Source organism: Columba livia, chromosome 26 (genome assembly GCF_036013475.1).
Source record: "Columba livia isolate bColLiv1 breed racing homer chromosome 26, bColLiv1.pat.W.v2, whole genome shotgun sequence".
In the NCBI taxonomy this organism is placed as follows: Eukaryota; Metazoa; Chordata; class Aves; order Columbiformes; family Columbidae; genus Columba; species Columba livia.
Window position 1 is genome coordinate 3837448 of NC_088627.1, and position 10478 is coordinate 3847925.

At 63.4% G+C, this 10478-nt stretch overlaps 2 protein-coding genes across 4 annotated transcripts; one reads left to right on the forward strand and one right to left on the reverse strand.

The window, feature by feature from the left end:
• The first annotated feature begins 3816 nt into the window (after positions 1-3816).
• Positions 3817-6948, forward strand: HPCA (hippocalcin). 3 transcript variants are annotated; one of them, XM_065041769.1, is made up of 4 exons: positions 3817-3950; positions 5338-5789; positions 6173-6278; positions 6515-6948. In XM_065041769.1, exons 2-4 carry the CDS (start codon positions 5412-5414, stop codon positions 6610-6612), a joined length of 582 nt encoding a protein of 193 aa, XP_064897841.1. In that variant the 5' UTR covers positions 3817-3950; positions 5338-5411; the 3' UTR covers positions 6613-6948. The 3 variants fall into 3 exon arrangements, with proteins under 3 accessions (XP_064897841.1, XP_064897843.1, XP_064897842.1); XM_065041771.1 differs by having other exon boundaries at positions 3818-3950; positions 5343-5789; XM_065041770.1 differs by having other exon boundaries at positions 3829-3950; positions 5287-5789.
• A 153-nt stretch (positions 6949-7101) lies between these two features.
• TMEM54 (transmembrane protein 54) lies at positions 7102-10387 on the reverse strand. Its single transcript, XM_065041765.1, has 6 exons — positions 9456-10387; positions 8706-8899; positions 8199-8258; positions 7842-8030; positions 7628-7762; positions 7102-7499 (listed from the first exon to the last, which is right to left on the reverse strand). Exons 1-6 carry the CDS (start codon positions 9466-9468, stop codon positions 7407-7409), a joined length of 684 nt encoding a protein of 227 aa, XP_064897837.1. The 5' UTR covers positions 9469-10387; the 3' UTR covers positions 7102-7406.
• Between the last annotated feature and the right edge of the window lie 91 nt (positions 10388-10478).

A 10478-nucleotide genomic window follows, 5' to 3' on the forward strand; every position in this document is an offset into this window, starting at 1 on the left:
CTACGGGCCCCCCGGGAGCGGACCCCCACCCACCCCAACCCCACGCCAGACGCGTCCCGCAGGGTCCTCCCGCGGGGGCTGGGGTTCGGCCGGGGTGGCCGCGGGCGGAGTGTGATCCCCCGGCTCGTAACCCCCAAGCTCAGAGCCCCCCGGCTCCAAACCCCTCGCTCAGGACCCCCAAAACCCGCCTCCCCGGTTCCGTTGCCTCCTCGGGCCCCCAAGGTTGAGATGGGATGAAATGCCACGAGAGGGAGCCCGGGGCTCGTGTGTGGTGGTGGCACTGGTGACAGTGGTGATGGTGTTTAACCTCTCTGATCCTTGGGCAGGGCGGGGGGAAAAGGGCCAAGGTCCTTGCCCCAGCACCAGACGCCCCAGTCCTACCCATTCCTACAGCAACAGGGCCGTGTCCCCCCCGAGATGGCGCTGTCACCTCCACGGCCCTCAAGCCCCATGGTGGGACACAGCGGGGACGAGCTGCAGCCCCCAGCCAGCCCTGGGCACCTGCAGAGCTGAGCCAGTGGGCCCAAACCATAAAACTGGGCACCAAGATGCCCACAGGACACCCCCCTCCCAGCTCTGCTGCAGCTGCCCCCGTGGGCATTGATACAGCTGGGGACACGCTTGTGCCCAAACTGCCCCAAAATACATCCCAGATCTGTGTCACGTCACTGCTGAACATACGTGTCCAGGTGCCAACACCCGTGTGCCCCACGGGGACCAGCACATGTGTCCCCAGGAGCCCCGACCTTGGCTGCCTGCACAAGGTGAGCTGTACGTGGCAGCGGGGGTATCACAGGGATGTGGGGATGTGGGAGGGAGCCACCCCGTTACGAAACGTCCCTGCACCCCCACAGCGCTAAGTCAAGATTTAGCGAGCGAGCAGCTCCTGATCCAGATGAGATCGGGCATCACAAAGGGCTTTGTATTCCAGGAAGCCTATTAGAGATTTAAATTATACAAATGGGCTTTTTTACCAAAGATCCTCATTATCTGGGCATTTGCTTTTTAATCCACAGCTATTCACGCAGCCCCCGCCACAGCTCTGCTTACCTTCCCCGTGTCCTCCGTGGGGCCATGCATGGCGTGGGGATGAGACAAGCTCAGTGTGGCCCCACGGGGAGGGGTCTGCAGGGTATTGGGGAGACCCCAGTTGGGTTTGCTGGTCCAGCCGGGGGCTGAACCCCTCTTGCTTTGCCCTCTCCTCTCCCAGCTCGTCCCAGTGCCCCAGCAGGCTGTGGGGATGGTCCTTGTTTGTCTGCTGGGCACTAACCCTCCCTAGGGCACAGTCCTGCAGCACCCACAGCCACCCTGGCCATGTCTGGGCTCCTCAGCATGCGAAGATGTCCCCATGGGCACATGGGATGGGCCAGGCTGGGACAGACAACGCTGGAGCCCAAATCACCAAAACCCCTGAATATTCTGCCATGATGTGCCAGGCCTGGGCACCATTGAGCCCTGATGGCTTGGGGACAGAAGCCAGGGCCACACCAAAGCCAACACAGGCTGTCCTGCACGGCAGGGAGCCACACAGCCCTGCGACCGGGCACAGGGACATGGTGATGTCCCCTTCCCACCCTGACCTGCCGCAGTGTGGAGCTTTGGGGGCTGCACGGCTGCTATGACAACGCAGGAAATTCCTGCAGGAATCCCCAGGAGGAGGATGAGAAGGAAGAGAAAGGAGGAGGAGGAAGAGGAAGGGGAATCTCTCAGCCAGGGCATCACCAGCACCCCATGTCTCTCCAGTGGGATCCAACCCTGAGCCAGCCCTGCTCCCTGTTTTGGGGCTCTGGCACCCCAGGGGACAGTCCCACACCCCCTATGAAACAGCTGAGCCCCCAAAACAGCCGATGGGAGCATGAGCCCAGCACCGCTGCGATGAACAAGGAGCGATGGAGGAGGCTGTGAGCTGAAAACACACAGGGCTCGGCGTGGAGGGGATGAGGAGCCAAAGGGGATGGGCTGGGGGTCTTTTGTCCCCAACCCCAGGGACCCTGTAAGTCACTCAGTGTTTGATGGCACAGCATGGCCCTGCCTGCGCCCCCCACGTCCCGTATTATCCTCTTTCTCCCTCCTGCAATCCCTGCCAGCGCGCGGGATTAGGTGGGTTTAGGGCCGGGGGTGAGATGGAAATGGGATGCTTTCAAATCAGCCTGCGTCACTTGTTCCCTCTGTCACTCACGCGGAGGGGGATTAAAGTAGATATGAAGGTTATCGGAGGGGAAACAGCACCCCCACCTTGGGGGCTTGACTCTTCCCCCCAGCCTCAGCACCGCTGCGGGTGGGGGGATCACCTGGGGGAGCTGTTCAGCTCTGGCCCCCCAGGTCCCTTCGCCAGCCCGGCACCGGTTTGGATAAGTGCTGCCCGTTGGTGTTTCAAAATGTCCCCATGGATTTTGGCCACTTTATCAGGGCTGGTCCCCATGTCCTGCCCCACTTCAGGTTGGTGTTTTAGTTCTGGAGCTACCAGGTCTACCTCGATGGGCACCTGCAGTCCCTATGTCTCACTGGACTCAGTGCCCAGCAGATTTGGGGGTGAATTAGCCCCATCCTGGGTGTCTCAGGTGGTTCTCCTCCATCCAGCTCCCCATTCTGCAGCCACCTCTGCCTCTTCCCTGTTCCCCCCAGGCTGGTGACAGGGCTGTGGGTTTAATCACTTTATGCATGTTTATTTGTGTAATTTGGAAGAGAGTGCCTCTTCCTCCCATCTGCCCCTGCCATCTGCTCCCCACGGCGTTGCTGAACAATCCCCGGCTCTGCAAACGGATGGAGCTGGTGCAGGAGCACAGGAAAACCTGCTGGTGATGGCACCTCCTTAGAGCCAGCATCTGCCTCCACTGGAGCCTTTTCCCGGTGCTGCTGAAAGCTGCTTTGCTCCAGTCCCTGGAACGAGTGAGGATGCTGGGATGCTACACCACATTGGCCCCTGGCTGTGTGCTGGGCACATTCAACCCAAAACGTCGCCTTCCAGCCCCAAAACGCCTGGCTTGGCACCTGCTTGGACAGCAGGAGGAAGATGGCTGAGCCTGTGCCTGGGAGCTGGGGATGCCCAAGACACGCATGGGGGTGACCCTGGCTCTCCCTGTCTCTATGGGGAACCACTGGCAGTGGCTCTTTCTGAGGGGACAGGATGGGGACAGGCAGGGGTGGCACATGGAGAGACTATCAATGATCCCAGGGCTTCCAGTGCTGCTGATACCCCAACACTTTCCAATGCTCCCAGTGCTCCTGGTACCCCAACACTTCCCAGTCCTCCCAGTGCTCCTGGTGCTCCCAGTGCTCCAACATCTCCCAATGCTCTCGGTACTCCTGGTGCTCCCAATACTCCTGGTGTCTCAAGACTTCCCAATGATCACAGTGCTCCTGGTGTTCCCAGTGTTCCCGGTGCTCCAGGACCTTCCAGTGCTTCCAGTGCCCCAGGACCTGTCAATGATCCCAGTGTTCCCAGTGCCCCAACACTTCCCAGTGATCCCAGTGCTCCCAGTGCCACAGGACTTCCCAATGATCCCACTGCTGCCAGCACTCCCAGCGCTCCAAGACCTTCCAGTACTCCCCAGTGCTTCCACTGCTCCTGGTGCTCCAAGACCAGCCAATATTCCCAGTATTCCCAGTGCCCCAAGACTTCCGAGTGTTCCCAGTGCCCCAAGACCTCCCAGTGTTCCCAGAGCCGCCCCAGCCCCTACCGGTGCAATAGGGGTTCCCCCCTCACCCCATGCCGGCTGCGGGGGGACCAGGCGCTACACCCCGAGCCCCTGCAGCTGGGGGTGCGGCTGTCCCGGGGGGGCCCGGGGTGTGTGTGGGCTCCTGGGGGCGCTGCTGCCGGTGTCCCCCCGGAGCCGGTGCCCCCGGTGCCCCCCCGCGGGCCGGCGCTGCGGCGGCACAACCGGCACAAGCGGCGGCCGCTCCCGGGCTGCGGTGTCGCACGGCGGCGGCGGCGGCTCGTCCCCGGGCAGGTAGGAGGTGGTGGGGACGGGAGGACCCCTGGGGGGGAACCGGGGATCACGGAGGGACGGGGGGACCGGGGCACCGGCACGGACCCAGCCCCCGGGCACGTCCCTTCCCGCCGGCGGCTGCAGAGCCGCCCCCGCCCCGCCGCATCTCTCCGGGGGTGCCCTGTGTCCCCCTCCTGCCCCGCCACAGCTTTCTGGGGGTGTCTGGTAACCCACCCCCCTTGGGGGACCTTTCCTTGGGGGTGTCCCCGGAAACCCCCCTTTCTCTGGGGGTGCCCAGTTGGGGGGCATCCCCTGTAGCCCTCCCCGCTCCGGGAGCACCTTCTCACCTTCCCTGGGGGTGCCCAACTACCTTTCTGTAGGTGCCCACTTTGGGGGGGTCCTTGGAAACACCTCTCGGGGTTCTGAGCCCCCCGTGGGTTCCTCTCCCAGCAGCGGGAGCTGCCCTGGGCGGTGGGGAGGGGACACAGCCCCCAGCTGGGGGGGCTGGGGGTCATGTTGGCCCTGTGGGGGCTTTGGCTGGGACCTTCAGGTGGGGTGGGGAAATGCAGAACCTCCCCCGGGCTGCTGGAGTGGAGATGGAGCTGTGGTGGGGGTGATGGACACACACTGGGGGGTCCAGCCCCACTGGGCTGTTCCTCCTGGGGAGTCCTATTTGCCCTGTGATCCCAAAGGATGAGGGGTTTGGGGGTGCTGGGTCCCTTCCCTACAGTGGGTGGTCCAAGCACTGAAACCCCCCATGTGCCCATGAAGCCCCGCAGGGGCCAAACTCTCCTCCCCTAAGGGTCACAACACAGCCTGGGGTGGGGACAGTGGGTCAGGGTCCCCCCAGAGCCCCCAGTGTGGGAATCTGGGGTGTGTGGCTTACGCTGGACACCCACCCCGACCTCCTCCCGTCCCTCTGCACTCCTGGGGGGTGACCCCAGCAGGCTGGGGGTGCGCTGGGTTCCCCAGGCGTGTGGGCACCCTGAAGCAGGGTGGGGGTCCCGAGCAGAGACGCACAGCCCCCGGCGCTCCCCAGGGCTCCAGTGCCAGCCGGAGGCATCAAATATTAACAGAGGAGCCAAAAATATCCCTCCTCCAAGGGAGCTGACCCAAATCCAGCCAGCCCCGAAGCTGGGCTGGACCAGGAGCCCCTTCCCCTCCTCCAGCCTGCTCTGCCCTGCTGATACCACCTATATATCGCCTATATATTATGCAAATGGGTTATAACGGCTTATTACGCAAACACGAGGGGGCCGGCGCTGCCCAGTGCTGGCTGGCCCCTGGAGCTGGTCCTGACGGCTCAGAGAGGACAGCGGGGATGGAGGAGACAGCATCGGTGTCCGTGTCCACCCAGGTGTCCGGGGGCTGCCAGGGAGCGCTGCCCCATCCCTCTCTCCCCCTGTAGCGCAGAGGGACCCCCCGAGCCAGGCCAGGCGCCTGTCCCGCTGCAGCGCTCGTCCCCCGGTGTGCCCCAGCAGCATGGGGAAGCAGAACAGCAAACTGCGCCCTGAGATGCTCCAGGACCTGCGGGAAAACACCGAGTTCTCCGAGCTGGAGCTGCAGGGCTGGTACAAGGGCTTCCTGAAGGACTGTCCCTCCGGCATCCTCAACGTGGAGGAGTTCAAGAAGATCTACGCCAACTTCTTCCCCTACGGCGACGCCTCCAAGTTCGCCGAGCACGTCTTCCGCACCTTCGACACCAATGGTGACGGCACCATCGACTTCCGAGAGTTCATCATCGCCCTGAGCGTCACCTCCCGCGGGAAGCTGGAGCAGAAGCTCATGTGGGCCTTCAGCATGTACGACCTGGACGGCAACGGCTACATCAGCCGGGAGGAGATGCTGGAGATCGTGCAGGTACCGGGCTCCCTCGCCGTGTTCCTGTGTGTCACCCTGGCTGTCCCCTCCAGGATGCGGATGGGTTGGGGATGTGCACCCTGCATTACCTGCGGTACAGGGCTTGACAGCGCCTGGGACGGAGCTTGTTGCTGTCTGCAGAGAGCTGCACGCTGAGCTCTGCGGCTGCAGGAATTAGTCTGTCCCGGGGCATCCCTGTTGTGGGGACATCCCTTTGTCACTCCCTGGCTCTGCTGGGAGTTAACACTGCCCATAGGCTGATCACACGGGGGACTGGTAAACCCCAGTCCCATCCCCAGGGCAGCAAACCCCAGAGCTCTGTCCCTGTCACGGGTGGGTGATGGCACCTTGCACCCACCCTCATCCCCGGCTCCCCCTCCCAGGCCATCTACAAAATGGTCTCCTCCGTGATGAACATGCCCGAAGACGAATCGACTCCGGAGAAAAGGACGGAAAAAATCTTCCGACAGATGGATACTAATAACGACGGTAAATGAGAGGAGCTGGAGGGGATTAAGGGAAAGGTCTCATGGCTAAATCCGGGGGGCTGAGAAGGAGCTGCACTCGTGCTGATTAAATGGCTCATGTTGGCTGGGGGGGCTCAGGGGGCTCCTACAGCCGCAGGGGGCTCATCCTGGGGGGTGGATGTTTGGAGTATGTGATGGTCCTGTGTGTGCAGGAAGGACGGGGTGGTGGGTGCCAGGCTGAGCCGTGTCCCCCCACAGGGAAGCTCTCGCTGGAGGAATTCATCAGAGGTGCCAAGAGCGACCCGTCCATTGTGCGCCTGCTGCAGTGCGACCCCAGCGGTGCCGCTCAGCTCTGAGCCCCACGGCCCCCTGCGGCTCCCCACGGCCCCCCACAGCCCCACGCCACCCCCTGACCCTGCAGATGGCCACTGCCACTGTCACCTGCCCGGCCTCACGGTCCCCACCGCTGTGTCCCCACAGCCCCACACGGGGAGAGAGCTGGAGCCTGGACAAGGCTGGGATGACGGGGAGCCTGGTCCCCATCGCCAGGGGCTCCTGCACTGGCTTAACTGGGGGGAGGATGAGGCAGCAGCTGCCCCAGTGAGGACGGTCCCCCCTGCACCAGGGGCTTGGAGCAGGGGGACAACCCAGCCCAGTGGGAAAGGCTGGTGACAAAGCCACAGCTGCATCTCCGGTGGGCATGGGGACATGGCCCAGGGGCCAATGACCCGGTGGCTTGGGGGCCCTCCAGCACCCCCACGCATGCACACATGGCCACGGGGCCAGGCCAGCCTCCTCCCCACAGCCCCACGGCCGGCACACGGGTGGGGGGTGCGGGGACGGGATGCGCTTCTGGTCTTTTAATACCTGCAGAATAAAGTTTGTGTCAGTGCAGCCGGCGGTGGGAAAGGGGCCATCGATGTCGAGGGGAAGTTTCTCCCTGCAGTCTGGATCCAGCCTGGTTGTCCCCATCGCTGCAGCCCCCAGTGACGCGAGGCTGTGGGGATGGGCTCATGTGTCTTGGCTGGTGGCATCCAGGGGACAAGTCCGCCTGATAGCCCGGCTGGAGGGCAGCCGGGTCCTGTCACGGGGTGTGTCGGTGCTGGGACAGGGCCAAGGGACATCCGCGGGGTCACTTCAGGGGACCTGCTCAGAGCCAGGCGGTTTCCACGCTGTCCAGCCTCAGCAAGCCCAGGCACTGCCCATGGTCGGGGATCTGCTCTGGGGCTGCCTGCAAGGAGACCTACAAGCCAGAGACACCACTGAGAGCTTCGGGCCGGCCACTCCTACCCCTGCCCAGAGCGCCCAAGCCCAGATGGGTCCGTCCCAGCCCCGCATGGGTCGGTGCTGAGCCCAGGGACCAGGAGTCACCTTCCTCTGGCGCACCCCACGGCAGCAGCGGCCGAGGCGGAGGAGGTCGAGGGCGAGCAGGAGGCAGCGTATGCCGAAGACGATCTCCATCAAGTCAAGCAGGAGGGAGATGGTCCAAAGGGACAGCGTGGAGCTCTGCAGGGACACAGGGCGTCAGGTCCCCGCATGTTCCTCCATCTCCAGTGCGGGGATCCACAGCCCACTGCAGACTCACATAGACACGGGTGGGATCGAAGGGGCAATCGCGAGAGATGGGGGCGAGGGTGACATCAGCGACGGTGCACGGGGACAGCAGCGCCCGGCCCTGGCTGTGCAGCGTCAGCCCGATGGATGCGGCCACCCCCAGCAGGCAGGACAGGCAGCCCAGGCTGCTGCCGGTGCTCAGGGCGAAAACCACCCATTTCTGCAGGAGAGGAGAGAAGAGGCAGCGCGGAGAGCCGGGCCGTGCATGGCCGCCTGCCCAGCCTCCCTCCTGGGGACAGTCCCCGAGTGAGGGGACGCGGTGGCTGCGCACGTTCCATGGGGTGGTCACAGCCTGCTGGGCGCTGGGTGAGGGGCCGGGGAGGCTTACAAGGGCAGCAGGACCGAGGTAGCGGGACAGCATAAGGGCAGCTATTCCACAGGAGATGGTCTGCGAGGAAATGCAGAGATGTCAGAGATGCATGGTGCCCACTCTGGGGCCATCGGTCCCCTTTCCCTGATGACACTGTCCCTGAAAGCTCGTCCCACCAGTTCAGCATTGTGGGGGGCAGCACTTCATATCCCCCGGCCTCTGCCCAGGAGCAAGTCGCTGCACATTTAACCCTCCCAGTTTTGTGCTAGAAAGGCTTATTTAGAGCAGGGGAGATGGAGTAGACTCCATCCTGCATCCTGCTCTGCATCCATATCACATCCATCCCACACCTTCCTGCATCCCACCCTGCATCCATATCACATCCATCCCACACCCTCCTGCATCCCACCCTGCATCCTCACCGCATCCATCCTGCATCTTCCTGCATCTCACCTCCTGCCCCCCCTCACACACATCCACATCCACCCCATCCAGCTCCCCACACCTCCCTGCACCCTGGGCTACCAGCAGCGCAGAGATGACGGAGGCAGCGTTGGTGACGGCGTACTGCAGGGAGGTGGCATCCCGGGGGCTGACCACAAAGCGCAGGACAGTGCCATGGACGAGGGCGCTGGTGATGAAGTTGAGATGCCCGATGATGAGGAGGATGAGCCCCGTCTTCATGAGGACCCTTTGTTGGCTGCTGGGATCGAGGTGCCCTGGGGCAGAGGGGAGAGGAGGGCTGGGCAAGGAGGCTGCACGGTGTGGGGTGACCAGCACCGAGTCGTCCCTCCCACCCTTGCACCACAGGCATGGGACATTGGGGACAGCCCCAGAGGATGTACGCCATGCTAGCGGGAGAACAAGGCAGGAGGTGATGTGGTGGCAGCTGCCAGCAGCCCAGGTATGCAAACCACTGCTCCAGCCAGCTCTCCTGGGGCTGGGCTGGTGGCACAGGCCAGCAGCTGTGGGGACAGGCATCCCCACTGGGGACAGGAAGGGCTGGGGCTCCCAGGGCGATGAGGAGGCTCTGGGGAGAGCAGCTGCCCTGAAACGATAGCTCCAGCACTGGGTTTCAGCACCGCAGGGCTGTTCCCCCGCTGGAACGCACCCTGAGGCTGCTGTGCCCGCGCACCCATGTCACCGTGTCACCCAGCGCTCAGCCCAGCCCCATCCTCACCCCACCCGCCCTGCCTCAGTTTCCCCTGCGGGAGGGCAGTGCTGGAGATGTGGGCAGTGCTGGGCCACCATCAGCCACACCAGAACCAGACTCACCCACTTGACACATCTTCACCGGGCTGAGATCAGGCCATCAGAGCCCCTCGGTGTCCCCAGGTTGGTGGCTGGATCCTTTGGGGTCCCCACATGGCTGGGCAGGGTCAGGACAAGGACCGGGACCGGGCTGCAGGAGCTGCTCACCAGCTGTACCCCACTGCTGCTCCTGTTCCTGTCGGACCAGCTCCCCAGGACGAACAAGGGGATGACTCCACCTTCCACAGCCCTGTCCCCACCCCTGGGCTCCCCTCGATGCCGAGCGCGGCTGTGCCGTGGGACCCCGTGCCACACGGTGCCGATACACCACATCATGCTGCCTCATCCCCTTCCCCATGATCTCCACCTCCCCGGCACACTCAGGTTGGGCCACATCGTCAGGTTCTGGGGATCCACCTGCAGAGAGGGAAAAGCAGAGAGGTCAGAGGGTGCCGACTCCCCAGAAGGTGACTCAGAGGAGCCAGTTTGGTGACAATCACCCTGATGACGCTTCCAGGAAAGTCACTGATAGCGAGAGAGCAAAAGCTGGGGACAAGGGCTTGCCGAGGGGGCTGTGGGACAGCAGCGCAACTCTGCTCACACCAAGGAGGAGACCCTTGCCAAGAGATGCTCACCACAAAGCTCATTTACAGCAGCAACAATTTAATTACAGGGACATCAGTCCGGGCTCCCAGGACTGGGCTTGGTCCAGGTAGAAGCTCAGAGACATGTGCCCCTAATCCCCACTTGAGCCCCAGCCCAGCCCTCAGCCTCCTCGGATCCCACACGCCCAGCAGCACTGGGACTTGGGCTCAGCACAGCATTTGTCCCCGTCCTTCCCCTTTCACCCTGCACACAGCCCTGCTGCATGGGGTCGAGGAGAAGAGGCCCCCCTGCTACAGCACATCACCATCCCGACTGCCACCGCAGACAGGACCAGGCTGTCACACCGCGCTTTCCAGAGGGAAAAAGAGGAGATAACATCCCCTTTTCCCCACGCCTTGGGCTGGGGCAGCCTCTGCAAACGCTTGAGCAAAGGGCAAAAGC